The sequence below is a fragment of the Apteryx rowi genome, unplaced genomic scaffold, assembly GCF_003343035.1.
Source record: "Apteryx rowi isolate R43461 unplaced genomic scaffold, aptRow1 scaffold_226, whole genome shotgun sequence".
In the NCBI taxonomy this organism is placed as follows: domain Eukaryota; kingdom Metazoa; phylum Chordata; class Aves; order Apterygiformes; family Apterygidae; genus Apteryx; species Apteryx rowi.
In genome coordinates this window covers 1,286,121-1,311,206 of record NW_020448597.1, presented here as the reverse complement: position 1 = coordinate 1,311,206, position 25,086 = coordinate 1,286,121, and the positions used below count along the sequence as shown (strand labels likewise).

The following is a 25,086-nucleotide window of genomic DNA, read 5'->3' as shown; positions in this document are numbered from 1 at the left end:
AGCAGACCATTTCTTATGTTCTTATGTCTTCTTCTGGAGTCACCTCACTTTTAGGTTTTTGCCTGGGTCTTGAAGATTCTTTGTTCATGCATGGCATCTGTGAGTTATGACCTTTCCTATCCAGTCCCAAAGCAGTACTTATCATGTAGTCTGTCACCAATGTGCTTCTCAGATACTAAGCCCGTAATCTCTTTTCTCATGCAAAAAGGCACACCTCTTCCTATTAAWGTAGAATACTAAATGATTTTCCATAAGGGCACCAGGATACCTACCATAAGGATACCTATTCCAGTGCTTTCTAAATGTACAACTGGAATACTTTTTCTGCTATGTAACCAAATCGCTGTGGGATACTAAGCTGATTGCCTCTCACCCTATCACTTGTGGACAACAGAAAACTAGACTCTTTTTATGTACTTTATGTATTTTAAAATGCTCCTGAGTCTTTGCTTTCCTAAATTCTTTCACCAGGTCTCATGAAACAGCTTTCTAAAACTCACTCTTTTACATCGCTCCCTCTGARCAACCGTTTGTCCCCATTTTTCTTAAAAAGCTGGGCTTACAAATTGTTGGTCTAGTACCAGTATCTTTTTGTATATTGAAGTTAGGCTGACTTGTATAATCTCTCCAGTGTCTTCCTATTTCCTATATTTATGAAGAGGTCTTCTTCCACCATCTTATGGGACATCAGCCCTGCCCCAGTTTCTCAATGGCAGTTCAGCCTGCTCACGCTCAGAGGTTTTTTTCCTTCACTTTCTCTTCTAGGCCTGTACTGTGTAGCAGTCTGATGTGAGTCTCATCTCTCTGGCATTACCATTCTACTTTTAAATAATCCTGGTGCATTAAAGTACTGCACCAACCACTTGTTATGTGTTGGGAAAAACCCTTCATTCTTGTTTCCCGTACTGTCTCTCCTCCTTGGAAGGATCCCCCAGTGAATACCTGTTTTGCTGTTTTCATAGAAATCCTCCTCTTCTGTGATTTTATTTAACTTGGCAGGGGCTAGGCTCTTGAGACCACTGGCTGTTACACTGACAGTCTTCTTCCGTGTACTACACAGTCCTTCTGTACTGAACTGTTTCTCTTATCACATACTTAAAGTTAAGTTGTTTGGTGCATGGACAGATTTTCCTTTGTATGTTTTTACTTTGCTAAACAGAAGGAGTTACTGATCTATGACTAGGTCTCCTGGATATTACAATAATACTAATAGTGGTTAATAATGGTTAATAATAGGGGAGTTGAGAAATCAGTCTACAAAGTGAAAATAAAATAAGATATGATTATAGTAACTTGCTTAGTATATTAAATCTCATAGTTTCACAGTAAAAAAACAAACAAACAAAACAAAAACAAAATGTGAATTCAAAACAGAAGGTGTTATTTCATTACTTCACAGTGTGGTGAAAATGCACCGTTATCCATAGTACATCCCTRTTTCTCTAAAAATACAGTTTGAGTTCTTTCAGAATTCTTCTGGATCCCAATAATATCCAGGTGATTTGGATAAATCACACCATCTCCTAACACTACACTGTACCTTTGTAAATCAGTTAAATCAATTATGACATGATATTTCAAAGCTTCTATATCATTTAAAATAAATTAGCTCCTGGCAATATTAGTATATCTGACATATATTAATATATTAATATTCCTGGGAAAAATATTTTCTTATAATTTGTCCCTCTCATGACATTTCTATGTAATCTCATTCCCTATCTGTATTTTTGCTTTCAAGAATTATTGCAGTAATAGTTAAAACAAACAGTCTTAAAATCTATGATTGTAGACATGTTTTCTACGCTTTTATGGCAGTTCTCACTGTTAGAAACACAAAATTTTCCATCCTATCCTAAATATTATAGATAGCATAAAAATGCTGTGCTCCACTACTGTAAGTACCATAGTTTTTCTCGCGTATTTCTTTAAAAAAGCATAAATCTGTCTCCTCAGAAAAAGAGAAAATAAGTGATATTTCTGTATCTTTTATACAGTTGCAAAYATCAGAAGATCATATTAATAAGACGTTTACAGCACAGTTGTGTCTTCTCTAGCAGTCAGTCAGCTTTTGAGCAAGTAAAGTTTCAATTAAGTTGTTTACAATTGCAGGTTACTCTAAATTCATTTATTTTGAATTAAAAGCATAGAAAACAGAACTGAACCTATGATGGCAGCTTGAACAATTTCGGTTCTGCTGTGGGACAGTGTTTTCCCTTTCTTCAACATCCATTATGCCATGTCTCAAACCTAATCTCTGCTGTTCAAAAGTAAAGCTGCTCATTTATTCCCCACATTTTTTTATTCATTAATAAACTCTTTTAAAGATTAAAAAACCTGTCRTTATAATGTTCTGGTTTGGTTTTAAAAAGATAATTATTCCTATGATCCTGAGAAACAGTTGGATGAAATATCTCTGTAGGACTGACTGAAACATTTTTGATGAAGTATTTTTCTGTTAAAAAAATGTTACTCTGTCAAAATCCAAATATTTCATGGAAATGTATTCTCTTAATGGAGTTAATTGGGAATTGCCGAACATGACCAAGGTTTCAGTCATTCTCATTCTATAAAATTCTATGGGTGTGTGGATAACTGCTAATTTGGACTGGCCAATCCAAAACAAGCTTTCTGATTATCCTTTGTGAAATATGACCTCTCTCTGTATGGCAATTGTGAAGAACATTATTTGTGTAATTAAAAAATACTCAATTGAAAATGTCCTTGACTGCTTGAATTTACCACTTTCAGAGATTTACATTTCAAAAGTAAATATATTCCAGAAGTTTTTGTTTTGATTTTATCTGAGAAATTTGTTCTTTTCCTGGGAGTAGAGGACCACAGATAAGAGTTTTAAAATTACTATGTTTAGAGCAACTACGAATAGCATGCAAATTTGTTTCAGAATGAGACTGGCATTGTTGACAACCAATTTGAATGCACTGTCATGGCAGTACTAAGAAGGCTTCTTTCAATCTTCCCAATAAATTAAAGAGAAAAATAAGGTGTCTGTGACTCAGCGGTGGGGGAATTTTTAAAAATACATTGTTTAAGGCAGTTCATTATTGACTTTAGGACAGTGCTGTAATCAGGACTTCCATTTTCAATCAAATATGTGCTTCTGAGCTCTACATGCATGACTAATATTAGTCACCTGCCTAAATTTGTTGTCTGAAGACTGAGTCACTCCAAATCAGAAGTCACTTTTGGAAACACTGATCTAAGTTTTTATTCTTTGTGTGGAAAGAGTCTGCCTTTTACACTTCTGCTTCCCCATGGGRACCTGCTAGAAGACGGCACTTCTAGTTCCCAGGCAGTGCTCCATGGAAGGCACCAAGAGTGACTACCAGCATCAGTAGTGAAAATTAATAGCTCTGGATATAGCTGGAGAAACAGCTCTTGCATCCCTGTTGTGACATATCTGGTCTCTCAGCTCTTCTGCCTGACTGCAGGTTTCCTGGTGAAATGAGGAAAAGCTAATCTAGTCCAATTCTTCACTGACATTGTCTTTCCAACAGGGGTGTTGAAATATGGGATTTCAGAAAATTCCATGGCACCTGCTGAAGTGCAAGCCATGCTTTCAAAAGATGTGGGGTTTGGTAAAAATAAAGACTGGAAATGTGGAAAGAGTTTCTTTTGCAAAATCTTGGCTCTATAGACCACTTCTTTGCATGAGGAGCAAAATAATAAAATCTGCCTTCCTACCTATTTGTATCCTGTTYCCCTTACTCCTCCTCCTTGCACACCACTGCCAACACATCTCCTTTAGCATCTCTTCCAGGTAGCCACATGCCAGCTTGCCACTGCCAAGCAGATGCAATGGAAGCTGAGTTGTGCCGGTGTCTCCCTTCATGAACCATTCATTTCAATCTTTCTTCTCAGATAGACTACTAGTAGTGACAACACTGGTAAGAAACAAAGCTACATCCCTAGGCAAATTGAAAAGGGCACCAGAGACAGAATTCAAAGGTAGATCTTGGTTTCCCTTGCTATGGAGGGATAAGATCTGGAATTCAGGTTGCAGGATATTTCAGTAGACAGTAATATCTAGAATATTTCCCCTACCCCTGAAATACAGGCCAGTCATTTTCACATTCTTTCCTTTTATCGGTGTACTAAAACCAATATTATGGCCAGACATACACCATTCTGCTCCAAATATTTGCAATGAAAACATCAGGATTATGTAATTCACACTCCTTAGAAAATCAGGCTTAAAAATGTTTGATGTTGACCTGAAAATAAAACTATTAGTTGTATTAAAGAAACCATCATACCAGCACCAACACATTATTGCAGTTTGATGAAAGCTTTTCTTTCTTTTTTTTTTTCGGGGGGGGTGTCATTATTATTGCCTCTAAGCAAAATTTGAAGAAAAAAATCGTTTTAAAATAAAAGGTTGAAACCTTCTATTTTCTCCATTTTTTTCAGCCCAAACTACACAACAGAGTCAACTCAGTTTTGCAAATAGTGTAAATGAGCTAAAAATCCTTTTTCTGGTGAATTAGTGGTTTGTCGGAAAAATTTTATGCAATTTTAGTAATTTTAATGAACCTATTTTGGGGTTAAATTGACTTTTTTTTCTCCATCTATCCTTTGGTTAACAAATGTCAGTATCCAGCCCAAGAGAAGTCAATCACTGTGCTTTCTGCTGCTTCTTCTCTGGCCAGCCCCCTCAGCAGTGTTCCCCTGTTTTCACAAATGCCACACTGTTGAACACTGTTCTGGACCCCACTCACCAAGCTAAAATGAAGTTTGAAAAGCCCATTCATAATTCTCCTTAATTTTTTCAGTGTTCTTCTACTAAATATCTAAAAGATATTTTGGATTTGCTTTGGATTGTTTGAAAAATAGTGACAGGGTTTCGGTGACTCCAGGAATCTCTCATAACAATTCTAAAAAGATGGTCCTCCTTCTAAGAAGCTGAAAAATTTATAAGTATTATACAATTTTAACAGGAGGGTGTCACTGAATACATGAAAAGCATGCATATGGGGGATGTTTGCTGTTCTTCTTTGGTTTGGTTAGGCTGTGCGAGGACTTGTAGACTGCCTGTTGAAGGAGGTGTCGTGCAGCCATGCAGCTGAACTGATGAAAGCATCATGTGTGTGCCGCAGCTGGCCCTGTCCCATGTCGCTGCTCATCCCTTCCCATGCCGGAACTCAAGGTGGACTCTGGCCCCAAGGGAGGCATGGGTCCTGTGAACACAGTGTGCCAGGGAAGCAGGCCAAGGAGGGTGTCTGGCTGAAAAGAGCTAAGAACAGACACCRGGGTAATCCTCTGTGGTCTTCCTAGTCCTCCACAGGGGATGGATATTATAGCTTTTTACTTGAGGATTTGGTCCCATTTCCAAAGTGACAGTGCATAAAAAGTATCAAATCCRTTTCCTTCACTTTTGCCTCACTTCCCATTTGGACTCTCACTAACCTCATATAGTATCAGTATTTGCTTCAGATAAAGTCACTAAAAAATTTTAAATGGACTTCATAGCTCTCCTTACAGTTAAAACACTCTCAGTTATGACAGAATCGTGAAAATTTGTGCAACTACTTTGTCAACAACCGTTCATTCAGCCTCCCGGAAGATTTTAGCTGTTTCTAAATTTATCATTCATTGTAGCCCCAAGGCCACTGAGCATATCAAACTTTTAAGAAAATTGATATTAGAAATATAGTTAAAAGGRAGATTTCTTCCTCAGTTAGCTTTAGCACTTGTAAAGGGAAATATTTCTTTCCAGGCATATCAAAACTAAAGCAATGTGAAGTGTGTCTATTGCTTTTCTAATATATCTTCCTTGGTGTATAAATATTTACAAATAAAATTCCCTCAGTCAAACCTCTGTGTACAAATTCACTTTTTGGAAATATAAATAAAAACAAACCAACATGAAAATAGGAATAAAAAATGTCCTATAGCATGTGGCGTTCACTGAACACCATTCCTGGCTCATCATGTCTATCTTAGTAACTTACTCTCCATCAAATCTTGAGCAAACAAAGGTAAAATAGTGTATTAGGAGACCAAAATGTTTGCTTTAGCAGGCTGATCGAAGGTATAGGTCTGAAAATGAGTGGTCTGTTTTTTTGGAGGGAAGAGTACTAGATACTACTGTCTAACTGAAACACTGCAAACTGAGTCCCAGATCTTAACTTTCCATAATGTGAGAATCCAATGTGTGGGTCAAAATCTACATTTGAATCCTGTGGCTAGAGCTCTCTTTGATTTTATCACAAGTTGAAAATGTAAATATTTGTTGTTTAGAGACTTGACATACTGGAGAGAAAAGTGAAATGCCCATCAGATGCCATGATGCATATTTGAAAACAAAGTAATTAAAGAGCCTAAGTGTGGTATGACCTAGGTTTAATTTCAGCAGAAATCAGCTTCAAATTGTGACCTTTTAACACTCCTGTGCTAGTTTTATGCAAATAATCCTTATTATCTGTGGTCATTTAGCTATTTCCCACAAGTGCTTTCAGTCACATTATAAACAGTTCRATGTGACTAGAGAGGGGCATACTGGAAAGAGCTGCACTCTGCCCAGGCAGGCCTGCATTCCCAAAGCTGCAGGCAGCTCCAGCAACATCTTCACAGGCTAACCATTGCTTTGGCACACAGAGTGCTTCTATCCAGCAAATAAGGGTTCCTGGTGACATGAAACTGTGGAATCAAAACAGTTGCCAATACACTTTTAAGGAAGAGGTTACGGATCAATATAAAAAGAGTATTTTGAAGCTGTGCTTGCTACCACTTCTTAATACTGGTTTATCTTGGCCTACTCCCTAACACAGAGAAATGCTTTCTTGAGTTGCAAAGCACTCACAGGGATTCAGGGACCTAAGAGAGACTGCATGAAAATCTGCCTGATTCATGGTTAGCACCATGAGTTGCAACTACAAAAGTTGGATGAGGTTAAACAAATAGGAATAGTATATGCATATCTCCTAGTTAAGACAAGCAAGTTATTTAACYATGAGACTTACCATGCATGCAGAAAACAATGATGGTGAAGAATGGCAGCTGAACAGAACCTGAGTACTKTATGTGTGTATTAAATATTTCCTATCTCTAAATTAAGTCAGCTGTCATTTCCTCTACTTATCTATTAATTGATTCTTACAAGCCCTCGTGTTGCATGCTCARGGAAAGATCTCCAAGGAAAATGTGATGAGATAAGAACGTGAAGTACAGAGCAGACAATGCTGAATTCAAAAATATACAGTAATGGCCCAATTCATGGTCAATAGTACTATTAAATTTGGCTCCTATTGGTTCCAATTTAGGAAAGCACAAACATGCAGGCCTAAATCTATCTCCCTTGAATTATCTCTGTCTTTGCTGATTGCAATGAGACTTCAATGCATGGTTAGATTTAAACATGCATTTACATCTACTGATTAAGGTTTTCTTTTTTCCTTTTTTCCTGAACAGGACTATTTAGTAAGAGTATGCAGAAAATGGCTTTGTGACATCAAAATCTATAATCCTGTCCCATCTTTTACTACTAGTTACCGTGAGTTATAAAAGACTTAATCCTAGGGCAAGGGATGTCAGCATGTGGCTTTCTCTGTAGTCAGTGAACTGCAAATCTGCAGGTCTAAGGAGAAGAACTGAACTCCTTCTTTGTCTGAGAGGGTGCTTTGGCTGGTAGAACAGGCAAATGCCTTTCCAAATCTGCTTTTACATTAATCAGTCCTTAGTCAACATGGGGTTATATCTCTACTCATGGTCGTCACCACACCGTGGAGACAAATCTATTTCCCCAAACTGGTATTCCATCTGTGGCACAGCTGGTTGAATGAGTTCTGCATGGGTAGATGCTAGCCTCAGAAGGAATATTCTTACAGAGCAGCTTCCAACTGACTTCAACGGATACTGGAAAATGACCAAAAACATACAAAAAAGGCCGAGCTTTATTTAGGCAGTCTCACTTTTTTGGCCTTCACAGTTTCCTGTTTTCTTCTGAATAAAGAAAGAGGGGGCAAGGCTAATGAGGTACAATTTCTTCTGCTCCACTCAGAAGGGAGATCAGTCATGCTGTACCTCTGCTAGGGATTTCMTTTGAACAATCAGGTAGTTTTGCAGCATCTCCTTCCCCCTTTCTCCCTCTGTCCCATTGTCTCTCTGGTTTGGTTCTCAAATGTAATTTTGATGTGCATGAACGAGGTGTCCTGCACAAGAAATGAAACTGGAAGCTGTGCTCCAGTGCTTGAGGGGACATTAGGGTCTGAACATATGAGTAGGCTGTATACCCACAAGGTCCCCAAGGGCATATCTAATGTGCATGTGTCCACAAAAGGCTCTTTAACCATCAGCAGCTCCCAAGACAACCTCTTATGCTCCATAACAAGATAAAGAGCCATGTATGCTTTCCTCATGTAAGTCATGTATGSCCTTGACCTTAAGAACTCAGTGCTTTGAGACTACTGCTCCAGCCTCATCCATCCATCCTTCTAATCTGAAATCTTCACCCTTCTTTACCTTCTATATCTGTCCTCACATGCTGAACCTCTTATTTTGTCACTTTAAAAAAAATTATYGCTCTTTTTCTGTTCCTTTCCTGGAATGGTGATATCTATGGCTCCGTCCAGTCTCAGAAAACTCATAAAATGTAGCCTACATCCTTAGGGAAATAGTACAGCTCATAAATCTGTACACTGAGAGAGCCAGATATTTCTCCAGTGGCAGCATAACCCTGTGGCAACAGCGGGAGGTTGCTCCTCATGAGCACCAGGAGATACGAGAGGACAGCTGAGCAGTGCCATACTGCAGTCAAGAAAATCAGCAAGATTGCATTCTTGATGATGCAACTTTGAACTGCACTCTGGGACTAATACAGCAGACATGCCCATTATGGAGAGACTGTAAATATCTTTGCATGGGAGCATACCACAATGCCTMCTGCTCATCTGTAATCCCATGTACGGGGCCCCAGGACCACCGTGCAGGAAAAACTAGAGGAGAGCATGTCCTCCAGTGCCACTCCAGGATTCCTCTCTTCCTGGCTCTCTCTGAAGACTGCTACAAGGCACAWCGAGGGACCCCTCTTTGGCCAGCTCCTGCCACTGCCAGCATCAAGAATCCATGAAGCAGCACTCCAGAGTCCAGACCAGGTAACTGAATTATGTTTTTATGCATGGCTTTGGATTGAAAGGATAGGGCAATGCCTGAGGCTTCTAGTGGAATTTGGGTTTTGAGCTTAGAGCTGTGGCAAACAAAACTCTGTATAAGCTGCGTGCCTAGCAGGGATGCTGTGCATTTAACAGCATAAAAAATGCATTTAGAAGCATAAAATTCCCCTAGGGCTGTGAGCTATGAAGGAAATCTTAGTGTAGCTATATTAGAAACTGCCTGCTATGTCTGCCCAGCTCTGGCCTTGCCCTGTGCAGTATCTTGTGATAATGTAACCCTCCCAGGTTTCCATACAAAGATCCTGTCTAATGGCTCCTTCTCTCTCTAACACAGAAGGTTAAGGACTGATGACATGACATCACATGTGGTAAAATTGCAGACCCCAGTCCTGTCCCACAAATGCCAAGAAGAACGAGCAGCTTGGGAGCTGCTCTTGTTTTGGAGTCCTAGGCAGATGGAGGGTAGAAATAGCACTCAGTTGTATTACTGTTCTTCCCTCTCCCTGCAAACACATACCATCAGAAAGTCCCAGGGTCACCTTCCTTGAGTCTGCAGCTGTGGATAGGCAGCAATAGTGCAGCCCTGCTCCTGAGACCTCTTCACCCATTCCCATACCTCCAGAGATGTTAGCTGGCACTGAATAGCCATGACAGTGACAGGGGACCAGCGTTTCATGGGAGGCCGCTTCAGATCTCCCCCCATGAGAGAAGGAGATGAAGGCAAACTTTTGTGTGGGCAGAAATACCAGGTAGTTAATTGCTTGAGGGCTGCGGAGAGCCAGCCCATGGTGTTGCACGCAATCCCCAAAGCACAGCTTGGTTGTTCCTCAGTTTGGATAGGCAGTTAGGGGTGGGAGCAGGGTCACAGCAAACACTTGCATGGACACTCTTGCTCACTCAGGCCTTATCCACTACCCCAGGAGCACCTGGAGCGGCAGGAGGCTCCTGGTCCCCTCTCCATCTAGTACAGGTTAAAAATCAAAGTGAGGTTTCAGTATCCCTCTAGAAGCCTCTTGCTGCTCTCACTGATAAACACCTACTTTCCACCCTGCTGTTTCCCCAACACCATAATGCCTGAAGCCTCTAGTTCACCTATCCCTTGCTACAGAGGACAGCAGTTTCACAGGATACACAGTCTTCTGGGGCACAGCACTGGCCATGGCACAGAACTAACCTACCAGTACATGGGGGTTGAGGGCGAGAGGGTCATCCTATTCAGAGCCAAACTTCATCTGCCCTTCACAGGGGCCGATCATGGCAGAAATGGTTTGACCCCACTCTGCCCACACCGAGTCTTTGAAAACCTGGGGGCTGTGCCACAATGGCCACAAACAGTAGAGGGACACTCGAGGACCAAAGGTTTGCTTTTCTCTCCTCTGCAGGTTCTTCTGATGAAGAGCAGGGTGAAAGGAGCTGCACTTGCCCCTTCTCTTACGTCATTACCTCATCTCCATGCTGCTGCAGGCAGTCAACAGTGCCTGCACCAGGAGGCTGGAGCCTTGCAGCTGGGGATGCACTGCCAAGGCAACAGGAGAGAGGGAGAGAACATGGAAGCTGTGAGTGAAAGCTCCCTCGAGACCCACAGCACAGCTGGCAGCAGTCCTCAGCCTACCTTGATCCAAACTGATAGAGTCTCAGGAGCAGCAGGATCTTCAAAGGTGGCAGAAATAGCAACTTTCTGTGGATGGCCCTTTGGCCCAGGTGTTGGGACAGCAATAAGAGGTATCAAAAGAGAAAGAAGTTTGGCCCAGAGCTGAGGAAAACCTCAGCAAGCTTTGGTGGTGGCTGCATGGGCTCACACCAAGCCCTTACCTAGACAGTATCCTTAGGCCTCTGTTGTTTTTTCCAGACCTTCAGGTGTTGTGCATCCTCCTTTAGTTAAGCCATAGCAGTCAAGATTCTGTTAATACTAGTCCTAAGTGTGGCATGTTCCTGTTTGTACTGTTTGGCCATGTTACTTCCCACACGCTTCTCCTCTGGACTCCTTCCTTATTTCTCTTCCCCTTTTCCTGGTTTCAAAAGCTCTAACACTCGCATTTTCCAGTTCATAAGTTATGGGCATGTTCYGTTACCCTTCTATCCCTCTCTGACCTTTTAATAAAGTTTTTCTGTTGACTTGAACAGTGTTGGAAACCCATTTCTGTTTGGGTAAGGGATTCTTCCTATTCAGATTCTTAGTCTTTGCTCAGTTTTYACCTAAAGCTATGTGCCTTCTTTTCTTATATCTTATTTGTGAAAGACACTACTGCAGGGAGCATTTTGCTGTGGAGTATTGATGCCTCAGTATAAGGCATAAGTCATCCTCGTAATATTTGGAAGTTGGCCTCTAAGCACAGGAGAATAGGTAGTTTCTGGGACTGAAGAGATCCAGTTGTAAGAACTCTCTGAAAAAAGGACCTTGGGCCGTGTGCTGTTGATGGGATACCAGGAGGCCCATCAACAGGTCACTATTAAAGTATAACAGACTATTCCAGCTTAATGTCTAGGCAAAGGACAGGTAAGTAGTTTCTCCTGAGAAAGTCTGGGACTAGATATCACAGGGGAGGCAGGTATTAACTCTGGGTTTATTGCAAACAAGTTTATTGAAGATGGCAATACAGTGTAGTCATAGTAAGCAAATCTTACTGCACATTTGTTACTGCCTGAGTCTCGGTTTCTTACCACTCCAACGGTTTCTTGTCAGAGGTTCTCTTAACTCTTGGAGAGTAAGCTTGAGAGGCTTCCCAACTCAAGGGGAGGTTCACCACCATGCAGCCCGCTGCCATGCAGGAGAGCTCAGTGGACTCTAGGCTGCAGTGCTATTTATGGGCACAGAATTTGACTCATGGTCATACAATATTTGGTGTGGAGATATACCTTTTTTGCTGATCTCATGCCATGTTGGGGAAGAGGTACCTTTTTGTTGATCTCATGCCGTGTTGGGGAAAATATACCCCTTTTGCTGATCCCATGCCCGTTTCTGGCCTCACCAGTATCAACCTGTATCGCCTCATTCCTCCTGGTCAGTACTGGGCRTTGTCAGTTATTTGTGGTCAGCTGGGCCCAAGATGGGGGAGGGAGAGGGTAGTTGCGCTCCACGACACTAGAGCTGAAAAAGATATAGGTGTCTCGAATCCTTGGGGGTGGGGGGAGGAGGAGGCTGCTGCAATAAATCTGCCCATGTCATTCATCAGAGCCAGCCTGACAACAGGGTGGTAGTTCCTGTAGTTGCTGTAGTCATAGCTATCCCAGGCTGGCACCAGGTGGGAATGTGGATCCCATAAAAGCTCTACAGAACTCTGTAGACTTGGATATGGGAATATGGCAGCTGAATTATTTCCTCCAATTATTTAGATATAGTAYTTATATTCCCAGAAACCATCCTCAGCATTTCTACATAGGTACAGAGATATAGTCTGCATGCACATCAGAAGACTGCTAAACATAGCAGCATGTAACTCAAATAAAGCTCTTCATTTTAAAAGTTGTGGCTTCCTTTCCTGGTTTCTTCCCAAGTACAGTGTGAATTCAGTATTGTTTTCAGCTATTTCACATCATAAAAATATGCAAGTCTTTTTACCCCTTTGTCTTATTACCACAGTCTGTTATTTTGGTAAGGCAGCAGCTTCAGTTTCATCTCTGACTCTGGTTAAGAGGTGATTCTCCTGTGAAGAGCAGGAGAAGAGCAAGTTATAGGTCACTACTTCTACAGGATGGATATTTCTGATGTGCCAGTAGGGCAATATGTTACAGAGATTTCCCACAATTCAGCTGAGGTTGTGGTGGGAAGACCCCATTAATACTTGTTAAAAGCAACAAGTCTATATGCAGTGTTCACATAGAGGTCCAGGATCTCCACTCTTGTTCCTGAACAACAGTCAAAGCAACCCAGAAGCAGAGGTTTTTTTCTGTGAGATATCAGCTGAGATCTGGTCCTGCCATGCTTTGCTTATCATTCATCATAAGACGAGAAGAAAGAAAAGGAGATGATCCTGCATTATCTCAGACCTCATTAGTTTTCCTGAGTTATACCAAGAGCAAAACTCCTCCCATGAATTGTCACCTACCAGTTCTCTAAACAAGTGAAAGTTCACTCATCTGAATCCAAGGTCTCTAGTCTGCTACTTGTCTTCCTCACTTCCCTCTGGATCTTAAACTCATGGTCAACTCATGGCTGCCATCAGCTGTTACATCCCTGACTATTTCTTCCTTATTTCTGAGTAGCAGAGCCAGGAGAGCACTTCCCCTATTTGGGCCATCCAGCACCCACACCAAAAAAATTGTCCTCAGCATTTTCCATAAATCTCATGAGTAGCTCACACCTCATCATGTTGTCCTTGCAGCAGGTATCAGGATGGTTGAATTCCTCCTTGAAGATCAAAGCCTGTGACTATGAGGCTTCTTCCAGTTATTTAAAGAAGGCTCATCCACTTTTTCCTCTTTATCAGGCAGTCTGTAGCAGACGCCTACCACTTCTCGTCAGCTTCCCRTCTGATCCTGACACATGAACTCTTGACTGCTTTGTCACCAGTGTCATCGCAGAGCTCTCTGCATTTGAAACACCCCTGTAGGGCATGACCTGTGCCATGTCTTCCCTGGTCTTTCCTAAAGTTCCTAAGTCTATCAATTGCAGCACTCCAGTTATGCCAGCTATCCCACCACATCTTAATTTCTTTAATGCCAGTAAAATCATAGCTCTGCAGCTGCACGCAGACTTCTGATTCCTCCTGTTTCCAGTGCTGTGTGTGTGTGTGCGTGTGTGTGCAGGCACTTGAGATGGGCTCTCAGTGACATTGTTTTCATGTGGGAGTGTGAGACCCTCCTGTCTCACACGTGCTCCCCCCATTGCCTTTTCCAACCATTTATCTGTGGACTTTAGTCTCCATTCCTTGATGAACTTCATTTAAAGCTCTCCTTACTACTCTAGTAAGCTTGTTAGCAAAGATGTTCTTGTGTTGCTTTGTCAGGTGGATCCCATCCCTCCCCAGCAAACCTTGTCCTCAGAGAGGTTCTCATGCCTACAGAAGTTAAAGCCCAAGGACCAGACAAGTCCCACCAGTCTCTCTGCCATGTTTTGTGCTCAAGCCTGAAGCAAGCATCAGACCTGAGTCAACGGGTCTGGTCAGCAGGTGGGTTGGAGTCTCCAGCCACAAGCATCTGTCACTTTTTCTGATCAGCAGGTTGGGCATGGCCAGCCTAGACACCTCACCTGACAGATCCCATTCCTTCTSTTGTGGTATCAAGGCCCCATACCTGTTTGAACATCTGCAGGTGGAGGAGCTTCCTTGTTGCCAGAAGTCACATGCTTTCAGCTTCACTCATGATGGAAGTCCCCATCCTCAGCCTCTGGCCATATGTCCTCCTGTGCAACATGGGCCTTGGGCTCTTGTCCCTACAGAACCTGTCGATCTCCTGTGCATCCTCGCTGATGCTAAGCACCTCCCTCAGCTCCTTCCTCTGGCAGATCACCTCCCACTGCTGAGGCCACTGTCACCCTGGCCCCGGGGTGAGGGAGGGCCACTGGGCTCTCCCTGTATTTTGAGATGTGGATGGGTGCATCTGCTCTGAGGAGCTCTGTCCCAGTCTAGGACTCTGACTTACCAGGGGTGTGACTTCTGCCACTTCTAACACTTTAAATGGTACACACTTCATAGCCTCTTATTATACTACATCAGTAATGCTGATGGTTTCCAGAGGCTGCTGTATCTCATTTTTCTTTGGATTTGTTTACAGTAAATACCACTCCCATTCCTAGAATTATTGCTGTCATATTTAGTACTAAAATTACATATTAAATGGTAGAGCAATGTATTTTTACAACATTCAAAAATAACAGGGTACCAGACTTACAAGATATCAATCTAAATATACTGTGCTGAAATATATTCCAGTGATTCAATTCTTCAAATCTGCCTATTGCATTAGAACTGAATTCAGGCTGTGATAGGCTTTGGGAAAGGATGGAGATTATATCAGTGTATGGTAGAAGATAGTCTTGTAGCTGAGGGATAGGCTGAACCTCTGAAGATAAAGATATATTTCCCTGCTGTGCTAGAGATTACAAGTACAAACTGAGATAAATCATTATAAAATGCCATTGACTTCAATAGACTGTTATAACGGCTAGTTCCAGCAAAAGGATTTAGGCATTATAAACATGAGCAGCCATAGAGATTGCTTCTATCTCACCTATTTGTACCTGTTCTGAGGGCTGTCATCCGTCCTTCTTCCCTTGAAACCTTGTCTTAACCTGCTGCTGAGACACCTTCTCTTCCTTTTTGTGAGGGTGTTTAGGTTCTGGGGAAAAGGCCTTAAGATGCAGGATGTTTTCAAAATAGAAACCTGAGTGTTGAACTCTGAGGCATGGRTCAATAGCTGTTGAAAACTCAGCTTACTATCATATTTTGCTAATATTATCCCTCTCCACAGGTTCTCACAAAGTTCACAAAAGTGTCAAAAGAAGATGCAGTAAACAAATCTATCTTTAGGTCTTTCACCTCCTTCCCCTATTTGCTCCAAAGCTCTTCTAGGGAACAGATGAAGTGATATTATGCTGGACTTTTTTGGAAACCAACCTACCGGAAAAGGGTTGTAGGTTGTGCTGACTGTAGTTCTGGCTCAAGATATGAATTCTAATTTCTTGAGGAAGTATCCTGAATTCACAAACATGAGCAGGCTCTGTCTGGCAGGGCAATACACACACACACACACACACACACACACACACACAGACTCTTGTATTTGTCTTTCAGGGATCAGTAAGTCCCTTTTAACTCTGTTCACACATGCTTTGTGCTCCCCAAAGCTCATCAGGGAGGGCTTGAACTGTCTGTACACCATTCTGCCTTTCTCTGAGGTTGTGGAGAGATGTGCTCTCACTGCGTTGGATGTAGCAGAGGTATATCAGCTAACCAACTTTCTTTTGATAGTGTGTCAAAATGTGAAATTCTTCATGAAGGCCATGATTTCTTTTTCAAAGAGAGATCTGCCACTCTTCCCTTTTCTATATATATTTTGATTGCCAATTAGGGGGAATTCAGCAAACTCTTCTAAGCAACTTTGGAAGTTTTGTAGCTAGAAGCAACTCAATAAACTTCAAGGCAATGAAAAATCTTTACCAAACGCTTAATTTAATTCAATATAACCTCTACATCCTTCAAGTCTTCTTAGGCAGCATAGTAAATACAAAGGCATTGTAGATTACACTGTTTGTTTTGAGCAGCTCTGAAATGCATCCACTATGTATAACAATAAACAATGTAAACAACCAGAACTGAATACTACTGTTATAGAATTTGTGTAGCTGCAACCATCTGGTGGGTTGTGAGCTATGGTTGTTTTATTATTCTCTTTTCTTCCTTTATTTTGTCCACTTGTGTCTTATATAATCTGTGTCCTGTTAGTTATTTGGTGCTCTCTAAAATAAGGTCTACACTAGTTTGTATCACAATTATCGTGGTGGGGCTGTGGTCCTAATTTTGAGGCCCATGTCATTACTGTAATGAAAAATTAATAGCCCAGTAGTACTCATGTCCTAATACTGCTCACATTGTTTCCCACCCTGAAGCAGAACCAGTCATGAGCTAAATGACTGTATCATTTGGACTGACAGCAAATTGGTGAACTAATAGAATGAAAAGCCATTTCTAGAAATAAAACAATTCATTTAATCTATTCTCTGACTGTTTTTCAGGTCTACAATGCTGGAGTTACGAATCTGTCTTTGGGGATAAGGCAAACTCTTTGTTTTGTTTTGCTTTGCTTTATTTTCAAATATTCAGAGGCTGTCTAAGGATTAGTAGTTCACACTTATTTTGTATCCCTCTGAGTGTAAAATAAGAACTTTGGGGATACAAAGTAAGCCTTAGAGACAGCTAAATATTTGAACTCCTCTTTCCCTTCACTGATCTACCTTATCCCGATAGACAAGTCCCATTACCCAGCTCTTTCCCAGGGAGGAGCTGTGCACAGCAGCCCATGGGAAAGCCCATGGGAGGAGGCTGARCAGAGCAGCTGATCCGCCCCGGCAGGGCGACCGTTCATGGTCTGGGAGAGAAAGGGTGAGGTGAAGAGCTGTTTGGCTGCAGGAGAGTTCATGCAAAATGATCTTCTCACATCTTGGGTTACAATTGTTTCACTGGCTGGTTTTATCACTCTGGGCTGTACCTCCAGGAATTAAACAATTCTTCCACTTTTCAGGGATGGGTATACACATGATATGGACTTGATGTCATGCACAGGTCTAGAATTTTACTAATTATGTTATTAGTAGCCAACAGGGTGTGAAACACTCAATTGTGTGTGATATGTGGTTTATGCACAAAAATATAGCAGCAGTTTCTCTGGAAATGTTTAGGCCTTTTCTTTCTTGTCTGCATTTCATGTGATCACTAATACTCATCAGCCTCACATGATTAGCCTAACAGCAGATTACTTATTTGCCATCAGAAGAACATAAAAATGCTGTATTAGAGATATTCCAGACGTGAATGTGCAAAATCTTGAACTTCTTTGGGACCCCTTATTTCGTGTGCTTTTTATTTTTATATCTTACTTATGTATTTGACCACTGAAATTGTCTCTAAAAAGTTATCCATGGATTAGCTGCTTATTTGAATGGCTTTGTTCAATGAAGTTTCATTTACTAATATTTGAATTGATTTTCTTTAGCGCTTCCAGCCTACTGAAGATAGTTGCTCATCACTAATGATTTAATCAGAGTATTATAGTACAAATGCTATATCTAATCAGCAAAGTAGCATTAGGATTGCTGTTGGGTAAGCTGTTAAAATACTTCATTATAGTTATAAACTTATACTACATATACTTACAGATATTGAGGAAGTCAGTAACCAGTACTGTGGTGCAGCAATCTCTTTTGTGTATCTATTCTTACAAAAGCTGAAATTCAGTTAAATGATAATTTGAATTAATTTATGGCTTCAAGTTCTCAACTGGCACAAATTAGTAAGAAACTGTAGAAGTTTGCACTGAAATAAAATTTGCTGATGACATGTAGAGGATGCGGATAATCTTGTATTGAAAATATTGTGAAAAGACAAATGAAAACATGTTTCTTTTAAAATAGTAGTTCACCAATAGCAGTTAAAAATGACAAAATGATAGAAAGATTTAAACTAAACAATTTATTAATCACATTTCAGAAGTAGCTGATATTTGTATTAGAAAATTCATTCAATGTTATTAAAAAAAAGATCATTTTCCATGTCTTTTGGCCAAATTAAGGCCAACCAGTTCTTTCATAAAGCAAAAAAATGAAAATCCAAGTTGTGATAAATAAATGCTGCAGGAGGACTATTCTATTTTATTATCCTTGCAATCACAAGGATTGTGTCTTTTASAGAAAGATAAATTGATTTTGTTAGATTGATTTTTGTCTGGGAACTTTATGTGGAATTGTTTCAATAGGTCAGAAAACATAGTTCAAATAAATAACTCTAGTAAGAATAAAATTAATTTATAAATATAAGACATTTAACTACTCTGATGGACTTATTTAAATAAGTGTTGGATCTGAGCTGTGCTTTAAGAATAATATGCAGAATATTTTCTTCTACTTTGCAGAACATTAGACTTCTGAAAGAATTTTGCTTCTTCCATAACCAAGAAAAGGTCACCTTTCTGAATACTTTCTGTTAAAGGGAACATAATCTTTATATTATGTTAGAAAAATCATCAAAGAAACCCTATGTGCTTGCTTCTGGCTTGTTCTGAATTCTCATAATTGTGCTTAGCAACATTCTGTTTTTCTCTTTTCTTAACAGCTCAAGGCTTTTCCAGTTAAAATAGGCAGGTAACATTTATAAGAAAGGAGGAAAAAAAAACCCAAACCCACAACAAAAAAATCTCCAGACTAACTTTTGCAATCTCCACGACTATTCATGTTCAAATACCAAAATAGATACAGAAGTGCTTGCAGATTTGAGGACTAAAAATGCTCTTGGCTAAATTCTATTCAGGCTTTACAGATTTTACTAAATTCATGCTGAGAATTGCTTCAGAACTGAGTAAAGACATTAAGATTTGGCCCTTGTCACGCAATCATCTTTGTCAGAATACAAAGTGGTATTAAGAATAACTACCCTGAAATAATCAGAGTGTGAAAGCTGGAATAGGACTTCATTATAGCATTTTGTTMTCTTAAAAGGAGGAGCTGAAGATATTCCTATGGAACTGATATGACTGACATTTATACCTTCCAGGCTTTCAGTTCAGGCACAGGTTAAATATATAATTTCAAGGGCTCAGTGCAGAGATAGTGTTAATGAATGAAACTTATGCTGACATTATCAACAAGAAATTCATCATATGACATTTTTATAAATACGTTTCTTGGAACTCACTATTTTTCAGACAAACCATAATTAAAATGAACTCACTTTCATTTCTAATTTTTCGTTTTTCCTGTTAATAGAACCAAGACCTGATGCCAGTTATTCTTGGTCTAAGCCAGGCACACTGCTGATGTAAGTTCAAGGCAGCCTTGTCTTATCACATCCTTAGCAGAAACTGCAGGCTTTACACCATAACTCTGCCCCATATGGAAGTGTACCTAAAGTACAAGAGTCTTGTATTACAGTCTGTTCAACTAGCAAGTGCAGCTATTTAATATCACAACATATGTCCTCTTGTTTACTTCAAAATAAATATACCCCAAGCTTGACCGAACCAATGGCTCCTAGGAGAACACTTGACTGATTCATGAAATGCAACAGCTGACTCCAGAATGAATGTTGCTTTTCTCTGGAGTACAACTGTCACTTGGCAGTGTTTGCCTTTCACTCTTTGCAACTTCTTGACATAAAGAAAATTTCTGATAGGCAGGGGTTGGACTTGGAGAGAAAAATAAAGACTAAAAAGATGAAAGAAGGTTAGAAATGGCATACCAATTCTTGGTCTGGTAGTTCAGCTTGATGAACAGTTATTAGCAAGCAAGAAAAGAATTACTTTATCTCATTGGTCTCCCTTAAATCTCCTGAGATGGAGCCAATTACAGATTGTATTACTGAGTTTATATGCTATAGGATTCTAATCTAATGTTTCACCTAATTAAATTCCAGCAAGATAAAAGAAGAGCACTGTTCCATAGAGAAGGGTTGGTGAATATTTATAATATTTGTGTATAATATGCATCACTGACTTTAAGACAAAGCTTGAAGTAATTGGAAAGAAGTTCTGATAAAGCTGTCTGAATATTCAAAAAGCCTTTCCTATATCTATGATCAAATAATTGTTTTATCACTCATGTCATAAACCTCACCATGATCTTTGTTACAGCTGGAGAATGTGAGCCCTGGTCCAGCTTTCAGTGAAGTAGAAAGGCAGATTCTGACTGAAGGAATTGGATAATGCCTGGAAATGAAGTCAATAACCAAAATATTCTCCAGATCACACAAATTCAAATTAGCAAGTAAGGCATGAATTAGATGCCAGATTTAGGCAGTCTCACTTGAGACATCTCTTGAGAGGTTACAACTAAATCCTCCACAGGACATAAGTGTCTTCCTGTCTCATGGGTAGCTCCCATGCACCTGAGGGGAGAACTGGGACTCAGAACCAGGTATCACTGAAAGGTACTGAGAGGAGTTACCTGTCTTAGTGGGAAATGCCAAATGTCAGAGCCTAGCTCTGTGGTAAGATGGGAACTGACACTCTTCACTGACCAGGAGTCAAGTCTTGAACAACCCCCTGCGAGCAGGGCCTCACGCCAACTCTTCCTCACAAAGTTCGGCTGATCCAAGCCTTACACTGGTTGCAGCACGTTCGCGTACAGACACCATTGGACAACAGGCGATCCTTCCACTGGAGTAACAAGTAACATCTTGCTAAAGATGGCATCCTCACAGTGCTACTGATATTAGAGGAACCCAAACTTCTACCAGTGTTCTTGCATATTTGGCACTGTGGATAAGCATCACTTACAAATATAAAAGCCCAGAATACTGGTTTTCCCATGTATCTGTGGTAGTTTGCAGCACGCTGCTTATCTGYATATTTACATATCTATAAAGTCCTATCTATGACTCAGATTTTATAGGTACCTAAGTATAGAGATAAGCAGTATGCCACAAACTAATACAAATGCATGGAAACTTTGCCCATAGATACTACAGTTTTATCCCAGTTTTATTTTACCACAAGTTAGCAGCACAGTCTTTACCTCCTCTCTTGATCTGATCTGACAGAGTGAAAAGAGCTGTTCACAAACCATTCAGATATTCACAGATATGTCTCACAAATGCACTTGAAAGAATGTGCTATACTCAACACCATGCACCCATCAACCATGGGATGAAAGCAAACCTGAAAGCTGCCAATATCTTTATGTACAGCTGTTTGTCCAGCCACTGTGACATGTTGTTCTGCTTTTTTTTTATCTTCTTCATCTGCAGCAAATAGAGCTTGAAATAGAGCTTTATTTCCATAAAAACAGAGCATCCAGAAAAAGCTGCCTACTCATGCAGGCCTGCTGGAGCACAAGTTTCTTGTCTGCGGCTTATTGTAGATCACAGAGTGGGAGCATCTGAATCTCCAAAAAAAAAGCAGTATTAAAAATGGTTTATTTCTTAGGAAGTTGTTCTTTGATGTTTTGGTTTCCAGATTTCATGAGCTGAAATATAAATAGGGAGAAACAGCTTGCTTATCTTTATGTTTCACCAAGTGAAATCTCAGTTGACTGACTGAGGTGAAGTTGGAAATCGATTGGAGGCAATGCCAATTTGTTTGTTCAAGTGTTTTCAGCCAGTCTGTTTAATTTCAGCGTTATTGTTACACTTTTCAAAGGATCTGTTCTGACAAGGGGCTACTTCTTCAAGAAAGGAACAAAAAAACAAAATTCATAAGAAAAAGGAATATTTTTGACAGARAACCCTGTCTGTAAAACTCTGCTTTTCAGTCCTTGAAAATCCAAACACCAATATATTTCTAATATTAGAATAAATGCCATGTTCCAGAAATAGCATCACATCCAAAGCCCATGTTTCTGTAAGTGGAGTTCTCTATAAATTGCCCTCAAAAATTGCCAGCAAAAGTTTACAAGCTGTAGTTGCCTGACTAAACAGCGTCATAAGAACTTAAGTTTATGGGAACAAAGCACCARTCCTGGAGTCAGGACCTGCCACCAATTTCATTTTGGATTTCACACCAGCTTAATACATAATGTTGCATTTTTCTTGGACCTCAGCTTCCACACCCTAAAAATTAGTGCAATAAGTTTTGCTATTTTTTCCACAGTGTTCAAGGAGAGTAATGAACTAAATAATGAATTGTGTCTCAACAGGGAAGACTAAACTTTCTCATTGGGGTTAGGCCACCCTGCTGGGACTCATGACCACGTAGCTGCTCCTGCSTGCTCTGGGAAAGCTTCTAGTGCCACAGAGCCCTCTTGGAGCTCCTTCAGCTGCAATTTCAAGCATAGAGATGGGTGGGGAAACCCCAAATCCTGCTGGATGGCCCCAGAAGATTCTTTTAAGCAGGGGTCTGCAGACTGTTCTAGTACCAGCGCAATATCCAGCAGCATTTATCATGGAGGAATGCAAAGATGCCTTTGAAGCTATTTTTGATCCTGTCATTTTCACCGCTTTGCACATTTTGGCCTCCCCATAAAACTTAATATCATCATTGGCACTGTGACCTAGTTTTCAGTGTTGCATATCCCACTGTGCCCACTAACGCATTGCAGCTGAAAATAGATATATCCATGAGACAGAAGGGTAAACAATGTCACATAATGTATAATGCATAATTGCAGTGCAATGACTTTCTCACCATTAAATGGCATAGAATAAATAAGAAGATTGCCAAGTCATCCATTTCTTGGTATTTAATTGGAATTACCTGCAAAATCTTGAAATAATAGACCTTGTGAATTAACATTGAGAAGTCTGGACTGCTGTTTGTTTATTAGAGCTTCCTTCCTGCAACACTCATAAAATTGTAATTTTAATGGAAATTGTTTCCACTAGGAACATAATAGGCTAGGTGAAATGAATGAATGAAAGCTCTGTTCAAAACAGTTCAAAAGGGTATTGGAAATCTTTGATAGAAATACAGCTTCTATGCTGTGCAGTCTATTTGAAAAATGAAATGAGTATTTTTACTTTAACCAACAAACAAATTATTGCTGGACCCTTTGACAGTTGAGTGTGGTGATGGAATGCAACCATTTCTTTCATGTATGGTCTACAGATAGCTCATTTGAGGTTTTAATCTCATAAAACTGCATTGTAGTAAATTGTTATAATTTATTTGCTGTCTCCTGAGTAACCCTGTATACCTGAGAATGTAAATATACTTCTAGTCTGAATCAGGCATAGTGGGATAATGGGACTTTCTGCTATTTCTAAAACTGTTGGGGTATTTTTATCAAAATGTTTTGATAAARCATTTCTGCTTCATTATTTTGTTGGACAATGGCAATTTGTTGAAATAAAAAACCTGCAGGAACATACAAGTTTCAACAATTTTCTTATAGAGAAAAGTTCCTCAGGTTCAGGACTGACCATCTATTCAAAAACAGAAGGGGGTAGAAAGACTACATGTCTTTGCTAAAATACTGGGATGTGACAGATTTCAAGGGTCTAGTATAGTCAGACAGGTTGGGAAGCTGGAAATAAGTCACCTACAACCTAGGTGCATGTGCTAACCACTTAGTTCTTAGCCAGTCTTAGTCCTCCTTGCTGAAATTCTTACCATTTGTATAAGCAGTGAAATATTAATTGGACCAATTGAGAGAGATGGATTCTCATGACTGCAGAAAATAATATTTCAGCCTTGTAAACAATGGATAGCAAAGCCCAGTGTGAGATCTTATGGGAGGGGAGGGTGATTTTTTTTTAAAACAAAACTGATTTCACTCAGTCACACTCTCATACCACTTACACACAAGCCCCAGATGCATGTGCCCAAGCAGTCTGTTCAGCATGCAGACACCACATTGTACCTGGGTGCTCTGTCCAAGATTTCTTGCAATTATATGGAGGACAAGGGATGGCAGCTGTCAAGTCCTTCTCATGTCTCCTGGGTGCTTCTTAGCTTGTAAACCTTGCTCATATTGGATCTGTCTATCTGTACCCTTTAGGAGCTGACAGTGATTGTGGGTTTTTTTGTCTCTATTCTGCCATCTCTGTGAATCATCAGGGTTTATTCACTGTTTTTTGTCTCCTTCTATGGGTGTCTTATGCCTCCTACTCTGTTCACTGTCTTCCCACCATCATCTCTAAATGCACTGAGTCTTTGCTTTAGTCCATGTGTAGGCTGCCTTTGTTTTAGGATGTCCCTTCTTTCGGTCTGTTCCTTGCTGCTGTCATCTTGCTAACCTGCTAAATAAGTGCCATCAGCCCATGCCATTCCCATAGCCCTCCTCCTGTCAGTTGTTCATTCTGGTTCTTCCAAACCCAGATATTCCCAATCATTCTCCATTCAACCAAACTTAACATTTCCATGGCAATTCTCTACATGATTGGGTCCTTGGTCTACCTAGCATGAAAGATGTTCGGGCTGCGCTGCTGTGAAATGAAGGACAAAGGGCTGTAGCTGGGCTGCTCAGTCTGGAGCTCACAATAGGCTTAGCTGTCAGCTGTGGCAATCAAGTTCACATGTATGATAAATTATTTAAATACCTGCCCCCTATTAAGAGAAAGAAAAGTTCAGTGGTTAGATGCCTTGCCTTCCCCAGTTGCCTAACTTAGGGATTTTCCCTTTCTCATTCAGCTGATGGTATCACAGTCCAGGAGTCAGCAACCTTGCGTAGTAGGTAGAAGGAATTAAACAGCATAAGAACGATGGCCTAAACTGGTCTTTATTGCCCTATTAGGGGAATTGTATAGAGCCTCATATCACTACATCTTTAACCACATAGCTGGCACTCAGTTGTCTGGCTATTCTCTTGGAAAAAAGTCTGTTATTTGAGTAAACTCCAGTTTGACATCTTCAAGTCTATTATACTATTCAAAAC

General features: G+C 40.3%; 1 protein-coding gene across 1 annotated transcript in view; it reads left to right on the top strand.

The window, feature by feature from the left end:
* Positions 1 to 25,086, top strand: part of CALCR (calcitonin receptor) — a 133,595-nt gene that overhangs the window by 5,925 nt on the left and 102,584 nt on the right. The window contains exon 3 of the mRNA XM_026065393.1: positions 13,927 to 13,934. Coding sequence (XP_025921178.1) covers positions 13,927 to 13,934 — 8 coding nt within the window. The remainder of the gene's footprint in view (positions 1 to 13,926; positions 13,935 to 25,086) is intronic.